This window comes from Manduca sexta, unplaced genomic scaffold (genome assembly GCF_014839805.1).
Source record: "Manduca sexta isolate Smith_Timp_Sample1 unplaced genomic scaffold, JHU_Msex_v1.0 HiC_scaffold_2821, whole genome shotgun sequence".
In the NCBI taxonomy this organism is placed as follows: domain Eukaryota; kingdom Metazoa; phylum Arthropoda; class Insecta; order Lepidoptera; family Sphingidae; genus Manduca; species Manduca sexta.
Window position 1 is genome coordinate 1 of NW_023593825.1, and position 19,421 is coordinate 19,421.

The window sequence follows — 19,421 nt, forward strand, 5'->3', positions numbered from 1 at the left end:
AGCATGTGTTCAAGTAATATGCATGCCTTTTATCAACATTATAATTGTGTAGGAAAAGTTAACAGTACAACTTTTGCATCAATTAATTATGGCTCCATATATTTTCTTTTGGAATATCACCTGATCCTTAAATAAATAAACATTATTATCAATAATTAAACATTACTACTATTATAAACAATGATAACTGAACAATGGTTTGAATGCATGTTCAGTTTACAGTCTAATTAAACTATTTGGTTAAACTTCCATAGACTGGAGGGATAAATTCAATAATAATTAGCCCTCAATATCCTTAACTTAACTCTATGCTGAGTTGTTTATTTACAGATTGATAATTTATTTCAAATATCTATACAATGTTACAATGTATTGAGTATACTTATTAACAGAAATTTCCATTGTATCCACCTGCACCACTCAAACAGTTCTTGGCTATGAGCCTGCATATTTATAGGGTATAGTACAATGTATAGTGCATTATCTTTCAATATATCAGTGATACAGTACAAAGAAATAACTCTATACATATAATGTACGACAATGTTTCACACAAAAATAATAGTTTGTTATAGACTTACATAGTATGTTGCACTTACCTTCACTTCCTAATGCGATCTCACTTAGTGCACACAAAGTCCCATTCCTGTTTACTAATCGCCCGGCACTATCACAAGTTACCATCGTTATCTAACTCATTGATAAATAATTTGAAATGTAAATAATATATTTAGAGCACCTTTAAAATAATAAACTGTCACTCGCAGTTACACTACACGTTATATTCACGTAGTTTTCTTGGAATATGAGGATTTATTTGAAATATTTAGATAAGTATTTATTGTAAATATATCATTTAATTTGTAAATTGCAATGCCAAAGAAATTTTACTTTTATCGTCTTGACAGAAGTACTGACTGCTTCAAATCATACGAAATTCCGAATGACAATTATTGGCATAACATAAAAAGCATTTATGACACCAGTTAGACTTACAATCATTCATAATTGATGTTACATGCTAATTTGAAATGTTTTATAAGAAATTAAAAACCTTAATCAAACAATTCTATTGTAATAAGAGTATTGTTTTCTTTTAATAGTTAAAAATGTAATAATATGCAACTAAACTGCTTAATATTTCAGGGTATTTGTTTGTAACAGGCTCCAGGAACAAATCCGTTCCGAACTGTCAAGTTGACAGTTGTTCTCTGCTGTCAATAAACTCAGGTGGTAGGGATTCCAAGTGCAACAAAATATAGATAAATAAATAAAATGTCCAGTATATTAATACGTCAAACAATTTTTGTGTTTTATTTTCTTAAAACAGAATTAGTTATTGACATATAGGTCTAGTACATTGGTGCAAGGCGTATGGGCTGTGGCTAGAAGTCTCTAGGTCTGATTTTCAGATAGCGTAAAGCATATCTTTTGTACGTTTTTAAAATATTTTTACCGATATTTACTGCCCATGGATATGTTGCAGTCACTTAAGCGAGTAGTCGCTAAAACTAATCCAAATCCTTTCCGAACCACATTTTGTAAACGAATATTTTGTCTTTATTTAGGTATTCCACCTCGAATGTGTTGTATTAGGGTGGGTTAAGGGCAGTTGAAAGAAGAACTTTTATAGAATTTGTAAATTAAGATTGTATTAAGTAAGGCTTTATTAAGTAACATTATGGCAAGTTATACGTGTAACAATTTATTGTGCAAGAAAAAATATAATAATTATGCCAAATACATTTTAAAGCATAATTAAGTTGGTCATAACAAAGAACACATTTAATAAAGACTAAAATAAAAAAAAACACATTAAAGAAATTGACAAATTTCTAGATACTAAATTATTAACTACTAATATAATTCATTACTTGTCCTGTTCCTGAAATAATTAAGGAATATATCACGAGACACATAACCAGAAGATATTTTTTTTATATTATTCACTGGCGTGACTGTATCAATGTATAAAAAACATTATATTATTACAGTTTTTAATGTAAATATCAATTTATCGATATCCTTTCGACATCACTTAAGTATTGATATTATAACCTATTTCAATTATTTACGAGTTGGTTACGATTTCTAAGAGAGTTTACAGTTTTTAATTTATTTGGTTCGGAGTGTTTAATTTGTATAGTTTATTTCATCACATCAACAATGGAGACTGCAACCAAAACTACTAAAAAAAAGCCATCGAAGATAGAAGAAATGACAAAGGAACAAATTCGACAAGCAATCTTAAAAAAACGCGAGTGCAACGCCAGAGCTCAATATATCGTCGAAAGTCTGCTTGAAAAGGTATCACTGAGCAGTATTTATTACAATGCCTTCCGGAAATCAACCAAACACACTTCGACGACGTTGTTGAAGAGCGATCTATAATCCACCTCTGCGGATATCCAATATGTTCGAGAAGCATCTCCGAGAAAGATATACCCAAACAGAAGTACCGAATATCAGTAAAACTAACAAAGTGTACGATATTACCGCGAGAAAGAACTATTGTAGTAACAGCTGTTACAAATCCGCCATGCATGTCAAAAAACAGCTCTTGACAAGTCCATTGTGGTTTAGGGAGTATGAGGTCATACCTACTTTCCACCTGTTGCCTCTGGACTCTGCGGGCAGCATGGGACAGGAGATAGATGTCTCTTTAATTGAGAGGATCAAACCTGTTAAGAAATCCTTTACATCCATCAATGACTTCACTAGTGCCAGTTTTAAAGAGATTACTGGAAGTATGGATACAGAAATATGTTACAGTAATGAAGGAGAGAATGGAAGTGAAGTTCCTACAAAAGATATAATGGATGGTATAACACAACTCAAGATTACTGAAGACAAGGTTATAGATTGTCCAAGTGAAGACAGCAAAAGGAATGATAATAATAAGATGTTAAACACAACTTCAAATAATAATGACAATGTATCGAAAGATCCACCAGGTACACCAATATGTATTGAAGGAAAATCAGATATAGAAATTGCAAAACAAATGAAATTAAATACTACAAAATCAAACCTAAATATTCCCAAAAGGAAAATAAGAAACAAGTAGCAAATCCATTAAACATAGTAGGTGAGATTATAGAGAAACCTGAGCAAAAATAGACCCAATACTAACAAGTGTACCAGAAATGCCTGATAAAGACAAATCTCAAAATAAAAGTAAGAAAAAGACGCCTTTGAAAAAACAGCCTGTGGTTACAACACTGACTATTGAAGTAGAGAAATGTGTAGCAGAATGGTTTACAATAGACACTCTCCTTTTCTTACTAGGAGAGGAGAAAGTAAAAGAGCTTGTAGCTGACAAAGGAGAATGTATAAAGGAGTACTTGAACAACTATGCAAAAGGTGTATTTTACAATTCAAATGCTTATGACCAGTACCAAGCTCTATGCAAGAAATTAAACATGCTTGAATTGGAAGACAAGAAGTATGATGCTCAGACTTTACACAGAGAAATGAAACCACTACCAGATTATTCAATAATTCAAGAAGAGAGTAAGAAGATACAGTTGAAAGTTAAAGCATTCTATGCTGGTGAGACAGAAATACCTACACCAGAAATTGTGGAGAAAATAGAATCAACAGAAGAAGATAATATAACTCAACTACCATTAGTAGATAAGAATGCCCAAAATGCATTACGTAGGAGAATAGTGTGTCAACACTTGAACAAAATGTTACCAGATTTGTTAAGGTCATTGGGATTGTTGAGTTTATCAATAAGTTCAGATATCCGGTTGCTAGTAAATACATTTATGTTGAAAGCAAATAATATTATGTTCAAGCCGATACAGTGGACATTGATAGCAATTATTTTCATAAAATTACTTTCTCTGAGGGATAAACGTTTAGAAGTTTTGTTAGCACAACCTATGGCATATCAACATATGCAGTTACTCCTACTGAGCTATAAACAAGATGGGGGATATTTGGACAGACTGATTTCATGGCTTACAGATGTTGATCGGCTTTTAGATACAAATGATACTCAGTTAACTATAGAATGAATACAGGCCATGTATGTGTTAGTTAAAAAAGAACAGAATATTTATTATATTGTGATAATGAGTAACCAGCATATATTTCTGAAATTTTGGTATAAAGCTTAAAACTAAACTTATAAAAGAGTTGATGAGTTTTGTTGTTATATAACTAAAATAGTAAGTGCCTCTTCGGTTGAATATATGGATTTTTTTTGTTCAGGAGTGAAGAAAATTCAATTGTAACCAGTAACATAATGAATTGGCAGGGGGCCTTTAATTTTTATGGAAAGCAAATGGCACTGTCTTCCTTAGCAATGCCTGTTAGTAATTTATATAACATTTTGTAACAAAGCCTGATTTTGTTTTTCATGCCATGGAAATGGATGTGATAGTGATTGCATTATCTACTGTGTAGATTCGAGATTAAATATATATTTTTAAATTGTTGTTTTTGTTCATATGTAATTCAAGCAAATATAGTATTAAAAAAAAGGGTTGGATACCATTCTAAGTAGCATGCTTTTAAATAGACTACTTATTATGACTAGTTCAAATTTTTCAGGGTCCTTTAAGATTCTAGACTCATTGTCTCTGAAGTCACCGGTGATTAATCTTACTCTTCGGTATAATTCCGAGGACAAAATAAAACCATTTGAAATTAAACTAAATGTATATTTATCATATCAGCTGCTTAAGTTCGGATCTAATATCGATAGAACCGCACCTACTAAATGTAAAGACCCTGTAACAAGTATACTAGACTTTTCTCCTTGGAACTCCTTCTCTATGGTCAATAAAGCTTCTGCCACACATTCCATGACAGATGTGTGGTCTCCGCTCCAAATCTCCGCGTGTCTCTGACACCTCTGTATTAACTCGTCTTGCTCTACTAGAGAGAAATTGTCGCTGTTTTGGGAAATCTTTTTATTCGCTGTGGGTATAACGAAGAATGCTCTATCAAAACCAATTTCTTTTAGTGGTTTTAACAGGACTTTTCCGTTCCGATCCCCTGTTGCGCTGAATATTAGCGCTTTAGGTCGATGTCTGATAACAAAAAAATACATGTCATTAATAATTCGTTACTTGATATTACAAGGTGTTAGCACTGCTGTATTATACTTATAGCAATAATAAGCAAAGAGCTTATACCTCACAAGTAAATCATCGAAATAAAATTATTTTTCGGATTTTATTGCGGTTTTTCAATTTCCCCCGACGTTTCGAAGACTGCAAACATCATGGTTACGTGTCAAATCCGAAAACTAGTTTTATCTTTATGTCTAACATTCGTGTAAACATAAATCTAGTACCTAATATTAATATAAAATGAAGCTATAGAATATGGAATATTAAGTCGTTCCGTATAATAGTTTTTTAACGGTTACCCACCTGCTTCTATCCTTAAACCACTCCGCGCAAATCTCAACAGACTCCTTGGTGTGCGCTCCGTCCAAATAAAACGTCGCATACGCAGTCTCAACTATGTGATACCGTCCCGGCCACTTGCAAGAAGTCAACCCTTTCACAGTCTCTTCATTTAGCTCGGTCACAATTTTCTTTAATACTGTTCCATTCACACCATTTTTCACCCCATTTAATCCGTTTTTGAAGCCATTCCTGCCGTGTTTCCGGATCCGCATCCACGCGTGTGATAGCTGGACGGCTAGGGACGAATTGGTCTGATAGGCTTCTAGATTAATCGGCAAGCTAATGCCGTTGGTCAGCGGGAATTTATAGTTGGAGTACTCAGGTACCACTGTTAGAGGACACTGGAAATATAATTTGATCGTTAATTTGTATACATATAGATTGTAGTGTAGTTATATACAATAGGGTAGTTGACGACTTTTTAAAATATATTTATAAAATATGTATATCATCCAAAATATATCGAAAAGGAATTATCAAAATCTACGTAATATTAAATAAGTCGTTAATCTTTGATATTTGGTGGAAAGGGTATCTGTCAAATTATGAAATACGTTTTGTACTCTTCTTATCAAACTATCACTACATCTCACTTTGTTCACGTTGGTCGTAATAGAATTACATCTGTTATCGTTCTTATTTCTTGTCTTCAACAAATGTACCCATATAAATTTATGGCGCCATAAGCAATAACTTATAGCCAGTGCCGTAACGTTTTTTTTTTAATTTTTTACAAAGTTATTGATATCTTTGTAAAGAATTTAAAATTACTTTAACATAATCAGCATAGCTCGTGAGCACGTCCATAGCTTCTTGCGGCTGCTGCACCGTGTACGCCTCACAGCCGCGCTTCATCACGCCGGCCTTCGCAGCAGCGATCTCCGGCAGGGTGGTGCCCAGGATCGACGTGTGGTCCAACCCTAGCGCGGTTATACCGACTACTGGGACTTTTCTAGAAGGAAAAAAATATATATTTACAGACTCCAGGTTGACACTGATTAGAAACCACAATATCACTGCCCCGGATGTGAACACGAGACGTTAGCGCGGTAATCATATCGCTCACGGAATACAAGTTTATTCAAGTTCTGATATAATCCTACTAATATTATAAATGCGAAAGTTTGTGAGGACCGATGTATTTGTTCTTTCACGAAAAAACTACTGAACGGATTTGGATGAAAGTTTACAGTAATATTGGTTATACATCAGAATAACACATAGGCTAAAATTTATAATAATTTTGTGTAATTTGATCATAATATAACGATACCTATCAAGTAAGTCGGAAAAAAAAAATTCCCGGAAAACTCCTTCACGCCGGCGAAGCCGCGAGCAAAAGCTAGTATTTTACCTCAAAACGTTAGTGTAGTCCACAATGCCTCCGATGCCGACTTCCACGATGGCCACGTCCACCTTCTCCTCCAAGAACACGTTGAACGCCATCACGGTCAGAAACGCGAAGTATTTGGGCATATCACCTTCGAACGCCTGGAAATATCACATTATATATTAAAATTCCGAACATACCACTTAAGGCGATACCTCAAGGTCCATTTTCATACATTTTGTTTCGGCTTTAACCTGGGTAACTAAACAAGTATTGGCAAGTAAAGAATTTAAATTCACGTCTAGTTAGTGATTAGTTCTCGCAGTTGAAAGAAAAATGTAAAAATAATGAATAATCATGGATATTTCGGCCTTTAAAATTTAATATGACGAAATTTTAAAGGCAGAAATATCCATGATTATTAATTATTTTTACAATTTTCTTCAACTGCTAGAACTAATCAATAACTAGACGTGAATTTAAATTCTTTACTTGCCAATACTTGTTTAGTTACCCAGATTAAAGCCGAAACAAAATGTATGAAAATGGACCTTGAGGTATCGCCTTAAGATAAAAGTGTTTCTATTCCGCAAGTAGTTTCCTAAGCGATACCTTTTCAATCTTAAAAGATAGGCCTCTCTATCTCTACATTACAGTATTCTGAGTTACCTAGCTTTTTATAGCATCAGAAACCAAATACAATAGTTAAGAATTTTTATTTGTCTACTTGTATGGTTGAACACGCATCACGCAAAAACTATTGTATGGAATTTAATGCAGTTGTCACCGATATATTGCGAGAGGTGAAAATATACTCCATTTAGTCCGTAGAAATTATAAAATAAGACTTTTATGCCAGAAAAACTTTTCTTTCTACACTGACGCGGGCGGAGCGGTAAGGAAAAACTAGTATCAAGACGCAATTGGGTATTTGACAAATTTTCGTAAAGTACTTTAAAATGTTCTAGAGTCACTAAAGATACGCTTGACAATTGTTTTTTTTATATTTAGAGCCATTTTAATAGCTAAAAGACAGTTTTAATAATTACATTTTGTGTTTCCCACTGAAACGCTAAGTCACGTGACAAATAAGGGGCGTGACGTCATGATGTAATACTCTTAATATAAACAATACGTGAGATTCGTTTATTATTCAAGATTATAAAAGGCCAATACAATAAAATACCTTATAAGTAGCACACCTGATGGTATTATTAACTACAATTATCCTGGTTATGGTGGCAGGATTAGCGATGTATGTTTGGTTGAAAACCATTGGGAACCTGGTGCGATTATACTAGCTGATAGAGGATTCAAGCATATTGAGCAACTGTTATTACAAAAGGGATGCAGTTTAGTGAGACCGCCAAGTGTATCAGTTAAGTCTAATTAAACCAAAGTTGAAGCTCCAAAAACTAAGGAGATAGCAAGTTTACTGATACACATTGAAAGAGTCATCCGGCGTCTAAGGGAGTTCTCAATGTTTTTATAATAAGTTTGTAATTTGTAACCTTTGAAATTGTAAACAAATTCGGTTATTTACAATAAAAATTATTATTATTATTAATGTTAAAACCGCATTCAGTTGTCAATACAAATTTAATTAAGTTTTTGGACGATTGCATTGTTATTGCAACGTGCCTTAATTAATTTACTAGGCTCCTTAATTAAAAACATTTGACGAATAAAAACAAAATTTAGAATATAATGTTTTATTTTCCTATATTAAATTATAAAAATAAGTTTTACAATAGATTGTAAACATTATTCTTCCAAAACTTTACAACTTTAGATAAAATATCATTTACTTTGATCTCATCATACTCTATTGGTATTACATGGACTTTATAATTTTTTTCAAATTCCCAATCTGCCACACAAAATAAACCTTTTGTTAAATTACTCACATACATTTGCAAAAGAACTTAGACTGCAAACTTTTCTATGATTGTGTTGTTACATATATAGTATATAAAACTTTTTTGGCTTGTTGGACATTTAATTTCAATAACTGTGTCACCCTCTAAAATACCATCTGGCGATGCAGCTACCATTGGGAATTTTTGGCTAATAATAAAACCACATTCTGCAATCTTGTCATATTTTTTCCAACTCCTTTCTTACTACTTCTTCCAATGATTTTCCTCTTTTCATGGTTGGAGTATATGGTACTTTAGCTCCCATTATTAAGGCAACCAAGGATCCAACAGTTATTTTGCATCGTGAAACATCAAATGCTTTTGATGCTTTTATTCCTGAAAAGAAAATTCATTTTTTTTTAATGTTAAACTAGTGACTGTCTGGTGGCCACATATACATTTATATCCCCACTAGGATGCCCTGTAGAATGGGTGCCCAACACATATGAATGTGAACACAAACATCAAAGACTAGTAAAGCTACAAGACTAGTTTACATTTTGAAATTGCATCTCACATGGAAACATATAATTCCAATATATATTAATCTAAGACAGCATTTTCCAACCTTTCTTAGCTGTGGACCACTAAATGAGCAAAGATGATCACCACAGACCTCCTTAAATCACAATAAAATGCTTCTCTTAAGCACAACCTGAAACTTCATATAGCTTTAACATTGAAATCAGCCGACTCTAGATATGTCCACAGACCCCAAGTTGTGAATTTTGCTCTAGAACATTGATTTTAAATATCTTATTAGTTCAATACTTACAGTATCAAATCACATTTAAAAAGGCAACATCACATTTAAAATGCAATCAAATACCTATAAATAAATAATACCTTAACTCATGCCATGCTTGAATTTCGTGTTGTGCTCGAGTCAGACTTTCCACAAAATTTATATTTTCTTGTGTAAAAACACCATTAATTTTGGCTAAAAACGTTTCACAGTCACTTCCTTTCTTATGCTTGATGCTCTAATAACGCATCGAGAACTGAAGAATGTCGGGCACTTTGTAATCAGCTTGATGTTTTAGGATTTGAGTTAGCATATGAATTAGCATCATCACCATACAACTGTCTTGATGATCTGTAAAATAGAAATAAAGCATCACAGATAGCCACAATACGAGAAACTTTTCGTTGAAAAGATTTTACACAAATAACAGGTACCTAACCAGAGTAAGATTCTTATAAGTTATGATTTTATTGGTAACGTAATAAATGTATTATTTGTATTTATAGTCTACAAAGTAAACATGTACCTATCATATGCATGACACGAAGGTTATTTTATAGCAAAACAAAATAAGGCTAAGTACATAAATCAAACTGTAATCTATTGTGAATTGAACAAAATATCAGAAAAGGATAGTTTTGTACTTACAATGAAGTTTTCACGTTCCTCAATTCTGCAGAACAAAAGTCCGAGTTTGAGGCAAAGAAATTTGCGATCATAAAAGACACAATTTTTGGCAAATTTGCACTGTCCGCTTGAATAAAACCAATTTCCATGTTTGTGTTTCGGTGAAGTGCACTTTGGACACAAAATAATCAAATAAATATTAATGAAACATGCGAAACGCGCCAAAATCTTTTTGGGAATTACAAGACCAATAGACAAGACATTACATATAATACATCGTGACGTCACGTTCTCTAGTCTTGCTCGCTTGAGACGTTTCTTGTTAATGATGCACAGATTCAAAAACTCTTATTTTTATTTAGGAAAATAAAATATTAAATAATTTTTATTTGTAATTTAAGTCAAATATTCTTAATTAACACCTTAAATTATATAATGTTCAATACCAAATTTATTTATTTCTTTACTATGTCAAATACCCAATTACACTTGGTCGTTAGCTCAAATTCGATTGCCGTCGATTATAAAATTCGGACAAACAACTAAATGTAAATGAACGCAGTCGAGTACGCCCTTATTCGAACCACTTTCGTTTTGGTTACCTGACGCAGTTTTCCTTTCAATTGTCAAGCAGTACTTCGGACTTCGTCACGTTGAGTAGTGTCGCTCTCCGAAGAAGTAATGTAATAAATACATCGGGTGCCCGAATTCGAGTAAAGTCTTTCATGCACACGAATACGGGCTAACCAAGTGTGTACCAACCAAGCCTCTATAAGTATGAATTCCCAGTGTGTTACGAACAAAAATGATCGTTTACTGTGTTAATATTACATTTACAATGCAACTACCTTACTAGCATCCAGTTTCCGTAAACCTCGTGGAAGTAATGCGCGAACTGTTCCTCGGAGACGACCTTCCCGTCGAGCCGTATCCGCTCCCTGACCGCCACGAGGTGCGGCGAGGAGTAGAACCCTGTGCGGAACCCGTGATGACGGAGTATCGACTCGCACATCGCACTTGTTGAACCCTAAAAATGACCATAACATGATTAGTGTATTTTGGCTATATTTGCAGTATTGTAAAGCGGGGTTTAGATTAGCAAGAAAAGACATTTTTGACGTGTAAACAGTCACGATAACCAGCCTTCTGCAAAATTTGGAACTTGCAGGACTATACTTGTTATATTTCCGCTAATGTAAATTAATTAGCTAATGTAATGGGAAATTGTACTACAGCTTTCTAAATAATTTATTTATGTAATTTAAAATTTCAATAAAAATAAATATTTTGGACATCAAAAAATTGCCCGAAATTAAGTTAGCGTAAGTTAATTGCTTGTATCGAGACGACCGCCGGGTCTAGTCCCTAACATTATACAGATCTATTGGATTCCCCACGGCGTCCACTGGATCTGGTGAATTTAATACATTACCTTCCCTTTGGTCCCGGCGACGTGTATCACAGACATTTCGTCCAATTTCGATAGAGACACACCCGTCCTCTTCAAATAATATTCCATGTCTTCTACATTTGTGCATTTCTGAAAATAAACAAAAAATATATGTACAACGTGATCAAAGCTTGTATGGCGATCATGAATTTAGGGGAAATATTTCGACCGATTAGGCCATTATTACTGCCCTGTTAGTTGAGACACTGGCCACAGTAGGTGTAGGAAGTAATCTGATATAAAAAAACAAACATAATCTTGAAGATTAATTTTTAAGTAGTGACCAAAAGGTAACGGAAACATCTCTGACCAGATATAATAACTACGAGTGTTATAATACTCTAGGTATAATTAATTGATATATTATTGTAAGACACTATAATTATGCTTAATAAGGCCTTAGGAGGGCAGCACAAAATAAACAACGAGAAACATTATCTAGAGCGTAAAATTTTGCTAATTATCCCGATAAATGAAATAAGTAATCCAAAACACGCGATTCATTCTTAACGGCTTTCGTAATGCATTGAAATCGTTATAAAGTACGATCGCTTAATTAGTAAATACATTTAATGATCGATAACAGACCAAGAATGAAATGAAATATTTTATCCTGTAAAACATTATTCATTATTTAGATTCGATTCATGCATTTTAGAAACGAAGGCTAGCCGGTCTTATCCCAGTTGCCACAAAGTACTTCTCTTTATTTATACAAGTGGCGATAGTCTAGTTGGAACCGACTGCCGAGCACACACCTCTGACTTTTTCTTAAAATTATGTGTGTATTCTTTGTGAATTATCGCTTGCTTTAACGGTGAAGGAAAACATCGTGAGGAAACCTTATGCAGGTTTCCTTTTATGGATTTTACCCTTTCAATATCGATAGTTTTAGACAAAATTAGACACAACAAACAACACACCACGCGTTTATCTCCAAAGGCGTAAGCGGAGATACAACCAGGATGGCAACTTTTCGCCATTTGAGTTCCGTCCCATCAAGAAATAGGGGACGAAGCTATATCGGTACTATTTCTAGACTCCGGGCTGAGAGTGAACAGAAATCCTCAATATCGTTTGCCCCATCCGAAATTTGAACCCGGAACTGCAGCGGTGTCGTACCGTTCACGCAACACAACTACGCCACCGAGGCAGTCAAAATAAATCAATAACGTATTACATAGCTTTCATAACAATGTGATGGGTTCGTGAGAAATCTCTATAAAACACGAGTTTCCCAGAAACTGTGTTTTTGCATCATGCGGAAAGAATTGTGCGCCGTCGCCCATTGAAGTGCGATAGAGGCAGGAAGTAAGAATAATAAGGTATTGCATGCTATGAGTTATGCGCAGTACGCGCGCTTCCACACCATTTCAAGGAACGACTTTTATTAAATCACACCTGGGGCCTTATTTTCTATGTCAGTGTAACTGTTATGGTAATTTCGTAATATTAGCGACTAGCGTACAATAGTCTTCTCTACATTTGCCAATTTCATATTTTATAACAGGTATGTATGTTAGGTACGTGCTTGTTATAAACTGACAAAATAACTTGTGACCGGGAATAAGAACCATGTGATTCAAAACTTTAATATTCCTTCTTAGAAACGGCGCGGTGTATCACCGATCGTATCATGCAAATACGAATGACGTCACGTGTAGCAGCATTTTGAATGGCGCATTGGCATAAATGAATTATCAATGGACTAATATGACTCGATTCTCAGTAAAACACGTCTGTTATCCATTTACAGATATATAGTCTAAACTTTTTGTGATTTTTAGCCTATCTACATATTATGATATTACTACTAGTTCTTGCTACTAACGAATGATCACATATAACAAAAATTATTATTTGACAACTTCCTAGTTAGCTCCTTATTTATAACATAGATCAGGAATACAACATATTGATTTATAAATAAACGTGTATACCAAAAAGATTGGTAACCTTCGCACTAACAGATAATATTACTTCAATTTTTACCGCGGAATTGAAGATTCATGTAATTTTAGATAATAATTTATGTCAACATAGACGAATCACGTAGTCTATACTATAATCATACGCTACGTATTCGAACATGATAGACATTACAAAAATATAGCAGCGATTTATAAAATTATCGCTGGTTACATTTGCCAAGTTGCACGCTATAAGTTTTTTTATACGGTCACCGCAACATGATTCAACTGCACCTGATGGTCAGTGGAGTGAGGTCCAATAGAATGTCGACTGACGAGAGATGATTATTCCGCAGTCGACATAAATATGCCGTCCTGTTGAAACCGGATATACACAGGGTGATCCCGGAACGCGACACACTGACGTGTGCCACTACGGCGGGTTTTAGCACCTTGTGTAGGGTAAGTCGCTAATCGGGCGGATATAAAATATTTCCTACCATCAGCCCACTTTTTTTTTCACAAAAATACACAAAAATACAAGACAAATAGACTACTAAAAATCATAATTAATTACTTATACAGAAGCGGAAACAAAATCCGAAAGTAACGCCATTGAATGTCATATAATTGGCTATGCAACTGTGTGGAAACGATTTCCACATGGAGATTGTTGATTTCACCGCGAGCTAATAGTATTCGAAAATATTTCATAATGATTTCTAAGATCGGCCCTAATGCCATCATGTGTCGCAAACTGTCATCAACTAATCTATGGATGTGAGTGAGATGATTACAGAATAGCTATTTATAGGGTTCCGTATCCAAAGATTGCCAATGGAATATTATTAAGTACTACTTAAATACGTAGTTTTCGAAATTTGGCGACTAGGCGAAATTAAATGAATTTTAAACCATAATAAGTAGTAAGTTGTAATATTTGGACAGAATATTAAACAATAATAAAAATTGCACAGAAAGCTCATTGTATGATTCCGATTCGTGCATAACCGGTTTTCGCATTATTTAATAATAATAATATTAAGAAATCACTTCAGAGTAATTCTATTTTAAATAAATTTAGTTTAACCAGTTGGTAAACACTGCCACCAAAATGGTTCAACGGATATTAATAGAACTTGGCTTTGAATTTGAACCGTGCCTAAATTCTTATGAATAAAAAACACAAATATACTTTTGTGAATGAAAACAAAATTAGTTCACGATAGTTTGTGTAAAGAATTTCATTGATAAGAAAGCGTATTTCTACTTTTATTATAGACTTTTTACTGCATGTTTATTAGAAGTAGTAGTATCAGAACTACAATATTAAAAAGTAGGTATATGAAGCTGTCACCGATTTTAACATATCATTGTATCAATACCGAGAAAAAAGAAAAATAATATATATTTTTGGATAACAAATATACCATGCAGAGTGTTAAGCTAGGCAATACTTTTTTTATTTAAATAGTATAAACCTTAATAGTATTTACAAGCTCTTCGTTACTATAAATTATATTCATTATAATTTATAATTTATCACACTTCTAATAGCAATTTTTTTCTTAAACAAGCATACAGTCAGTATAATTATAATATTTTTAAGGCACTTGCAATCAATGTAATATATCGTGTAAAGCCATATAAAAATATTTTGGAACTAGGAAGGTTTTCTTTATTAATACTGTGTTGATTGAATTCAAAACATGATAAATGAAACTGATAAGACTTAAGCTAATTAAGTAAATGGGTAAAACGTAAAAGAATTACTATAGAATGCAACCTTGAACTGTTTCCTGTGTAAATTTTTTGTGGCTCAAGAAACTTCACTTCATGTAAGAACAATTGGATTGGATAGCTTTTGCTAGATTAATTAGATTCTTTTGAATTAATTACGCCTGTTATGTTATTAGAGATAATGTAGAGTTACAGAAAATATATATGTTTTTTTTTTTTTATTCAGTGAGTACCTGGATTAATTTTTACTATCTTTTATTTATTATTTCTAACATTATGGTTTGAACGTAATATAATAATTAACAACCGCTTATTGTCTATAGTGAGTAGTGACGTGGTAGAAAATAATAATCTTGCTTATCACAAGGAAATGCAATACTTAATGAAAGAAAATACTTACATGTCCAGCCTTTTCCTTCCTTATCTGTTCTATTGTCGATTTATTCGACTGCAACTTGTTTAATTTACCAACTGCGTCCTGTACAAACATTAACTATTAGTAAACACAAGTCTCATAAAACAAAACTAAATTTTATATAATGCTTCATTTCACATACCTCATAACTATTCTTAGTCGAAACCATTCTTACAACTATTCTATTCACTACACTACAAACACGGATACTATGCATCAGACCGCCGATCGGCGACTGGCCGATCGCAACGACGCAATTTTATTGCAATTAGAGCACAAAAAACAGTGACCTCGGGCCGAGCTACTCGCGTCGGCATCACATGGTGTTTTACAACTTGATCATGCTATCGGCTAGCATCGGTGACATCTGACCTGATATCACATTGTTCCGAAGTCCGCATCAAGCCGGTAAAGCCTAAAAGAAATCGTTTGTTACGTAAACACATCATAAACATAACCTCTAAAACACATGTGAGATGTCATCATTATCATACCGTGACGGCTTTTATCAGCTGTGTAATGAGAAAAAATATGGCAAGGGAACTACGTTCTTGCAACTGAAACACTTTGACACGGGTTTTCTACAAAAATTTGATTCCTTCCTAAATCTAGAAGTTATGCAGTTTTCTTATCCCAAATAACTATTTTACCCAACCGCTAATGGCCCTTTAGCCTATAGGCTTAATAAAATTATAAGATTAGCACGTCCTCAATGAATTATGAGCAGGTATGACAAAAGTTGCGCGTGACAAAAGTACGCACAAGAGTACGTACTAGCTCTGGGCCTTACTAGTCTCAGAGTACTAGTTCCTATATATTATAATTCTCTTTGGTTCTGAGATTCAAGCATTTTCATCAAAGAGAATTGTAATATATATATTTTCATTATATTCTCTTTGCATACAATTCTCTTTGGCATTATCATGTCTCCTTGTTCATTTACTGTAATTATTATAGCCAACATATCGTAAACTGGTGTATAAAACAAGTAATTTATTACTTTAAAATGACTGAAACAGATGCTACGAAGAGACCGCTAACAATGCCCGAGAGTTTTGTACCGTACCTCGAAAAATACAGAATTTACAAAATATTCAAAGTAAGTCGGCTTACTAATATTTTTCATAAAATTCTCTACTGAAATGATAATAATAAAAAGTCATCTTTTATTATGTACTGCATCTCGGCAGAGAGTACCACAAGATAATAAGTGGCTACAACTTTTCTTTAACACGCTCATGACTTGCCTAAGGATTAAAGGATTTTCATGCCTTTAGAGTTATTATGGACAGCTCTAATTTAAGGTTCTTAATAGGAACCTAAAATCTCTTCAGTGTAGAAGTAAGCGAGAAATAACGATAAACACGAAGGAATACCGCAATTTTAAAATAGCGTAGGCAGCTAAAGTTGGATTTAGATCAAATTCTGTAAACCTACCTTCGATATCCGTCTCAGAAATCCATCCCATTCCCAACGGAATGGGATTTCTGAGATTTCTGAGATTTTCGGTGTATTTATTTATCGGAAACACATACTTTATAGGATATGGTGAAAGACCTAGTCGTTAATTTACCGAAAGATCATCTGAAGCACATGAAGGTGTATGTCGGCCGCCAACTACATTGCTCTAAAGATATCGACAGGGTCATTTTACTTGTTTCTCCCCAGTTGAAATGGATTGGTAAATAAACTGTTTGAATAACACATTTTTAAACTTATACTCTGTTGTATGCATGTGATTATTTATTTCCTGTGTCATTATGCTAGGAAACACGAAATACATACAATGTCATATAAAATACTTCCGACGCAGCATACGATGGACATATTTGATGTTAGAACCTAATTACTTAATTACATATTTTATTCTGCTATTAGTCGACCCGTGTGCGTGGATTGTCCTATGTTTGGAATGTTTAAAACAAAACCGTAATCTGGATACGTGTCCATGTGTTTGCCCCACTCTATCGCAAACGTGTATTGTTACTACTAATCTTCGTTTACTATGGTATATTTTGAGCCATTTTTCATGCAGATATTAAAGATCTCGCTAAGCAGATGATCAAAGACCTCGGATTTTTCGTCATCACCCGTAGAGTGGTGATGGATCGCTACGAGAAGGTAAAATATGAAATTCATTTCAAGTCGCTCAGCCTGTTCTAAAAACTAACCAACACAAACAAACTAATGGAACTAAACGGTCAGTTTAAACTTTTCCACCTTGATTTTGTAAAATATTTTTTATTTTCCTTAAGAGACAAGTAGCTCAAATTCTATACGAGCATATACTGTATTTAATCTGTGTTTATTTCCATTGACGTATTATTGATATATTGCCAATAAATCTTATGTATTATATATAATTGGATGTATTACTCATTATTATATGAGATTGATTGACAGAACTTCAATCAATAAGTATACATAATATGCATTACTTGCAAATGTTAGCACGTACAATAAATACGCATAAGTTATGTTCAAGTAATGTAATAATGTCACCGCGTAGCACGACGAGTACGTGCCGGGCTGCGTGTCGCCGGTGCTGATGTCGCAAGTCACCAAGATGCTGACAGAGAAGGAACCCGTTGCACAGGCCGGTTGGCTCATGTTTGGTAACGAATGATTACCTATAGAATTTAGATAAGTTGAAATTCATTCGTACACACTGCACAGAGGCTGACTGCCTTAGCGGTGTAGTTGTCGTATACCATAGAAATACTACTACCGCGCTGTTACCTCGGGTTCGAATCCCGGTCGGGCCAAAATAATTTTGACGTGGTTTTCCATCTTTAAAATTCCTCAGTCACACCTCGGATTCAGGAAGATTTCGATGTGATACCCCGTGCCTCGCAAAGCATGTAAAGCCGTTGGTCCTGCGCCTGATCTCTCTCCGGTTATGTCGGATTTGTCATCTCACCAGACTATGAGCGTGAAGGAACAGAGAGCGCACCTGTGTGTTGCGCACACACTTGTGCACTATAATAACTCCTACATACCTGGCTGATCTCCGTTGAGATTGGCCGACGTGGCCGAAATTTGGTTAACAAGGAATCGCCCGGAGGTATACCTAATAGGTGAGGCACCCAAAAAAATGTTTTTTGTGGAGTAAAATTACACGATATGAGGTATATGCTTCAAAATCTAATTTGGAAACGGCATCATTTTAACGGAATCAGCCAGTCAGAATCATTTATGCTTAGATCGCAGTATTTTGCGTGCGTGGAGCCTTCTAAAATAACAATAGCAATTATGTAAATTGTTGTAATGACTAAACAAATTGTTAGACTCATGTTTTATTTTTCAAAGTTAAAACATAAATCGAAAATACATCTTGTTATACATTATAGCGCCTTTCCTTTATTCTCCTGAGGCCTGAATAATTATAAAGCTCGGTCTGATTATTATTTGATCCTTTATATTAATGATATCGTTTGTTTTAATGGTAGTGTCTCTCTGTAACGAGTTAGTTATATTTAAGATCACCCGTGCACGGTGCGCGAGGCGCGCTGCCTGCAACAGGACGGTGTGCTGCCGACGGTGACGCTGGTGCTGATGCCGACGCCGGCGCCCGAGCAGCCCGCGCACAACGCACGCACTCGCGCCAGGAATTTCTTCCAGCAGGACTTCGAAGGGCTCAAGTTTGCTTATAAGGCTACCTTGAAGGTAGTAGAGAGCCACTGCACAGAACTTGTAACTTATTCTTAGTTCGAGACTTCTTTGTGTAGTTTAAGCAATCTGCATTTATACTTGTAGAACTTACCATGCCTCGTGTGTTCTTAAATAAGTGATCTAAAGTTTTTTAATGAATTGGTCACAACGTGAAATGGTAAATTATGTCCTAACAGGAAGTCCA

The 19,421-nt window shown here is 34.4% G+C and overlaps 3 protein-coding genes across 4 annotated transcripts; 2 read left to right on the top strand and 1 right to left on the bottom strand.

Moving 5' to 3' along the window:
* Window positions 1-2,023: 2,023 nt before the first annotated feature.
* On the top strand, window positions 2,024-4,146 carry LOC115449658 (putative RNA polymerase II subunit B1 CTD phosphatase RPAP2). The gene is given in 5 exon segments (XM_030177531.2): window positions 2,024-2,302; window positions 2,305-2,466; window positions 2,469-2,987; window positions 2,990-3,109; window positions 3,112-4,146. Coding segments are annotated over 5 exon segments (1,851 nt in total). The 5' UTR covers window positions 2,024-2,166; the 3' UTR covers window positions 4,026-4,146.
* Window positions 4,147-4,658: 512 nt separating this feature from the next.
* Window positions 4,659-16,081, bottom strand: LOC119192472 (folylpolyglutamate synthase, mitochondrial-like). 2 transcript variants are annotated; one of them, XM_037446288.1, is made up of 9 exons: window positions 16,060-16,081; window positions 15,708-15,980; window positions 15,551-15,628; window positions 11,483-11,590; window positions 10,899-11,077; window positions 6,784-6,920; window positions 6,201-6,381; window positions 5,391-5,770; window positions 4,659-5,045 (listed from the first exon to the last, which is right to left on the bottom strand). In XM_037446288.1, exons 4-9 carry the CDS (start codon window positions 11,586-11,588, stop codon window positions 4,685-4,687), a joined length of 1,344 nt encoding a protein of 447 aa, XP_037302185.1. In that variant the 5' UTR covers window positions 11,589-11,590; window positions 15,551-15,628; window positions 15,708-15,980; window positions 16,060-16,081; the 3' UTR covers window positions 4,659-4,684. The 2 variants fall into 2 exon arrangements, with proteins under 2 accessions (XP_037302185.1, XP_037302184.1); XM_037446287.1 differs by lacking the exon at window positions 16,060-16,081 and having other exon boundaries at window positions 15,708-16,038.
* A 384-nt stretch (window positions 16,082-16,465) lies between these two features.
* Window positions 16,466-19,231, top strand: LOC119192471 (adenylate kinase 8-like; the record flags this gene model as incomplete). Its single annotated transcript, XM_037446286.1, has 5 exons — window positions 16,466-16,664; window positions 17,108-17,246; window positions 17,601-17,686; window positions 18,075-18,180; window positions 19,047-19,231. Coding segments are annotated over exons 1-5 (609 nt in total), but the record flags the coding sequence as incomplete, so codon positions are not given.
* Window positions 19,232-19,421: the final 190 nt, after the last annotated feature.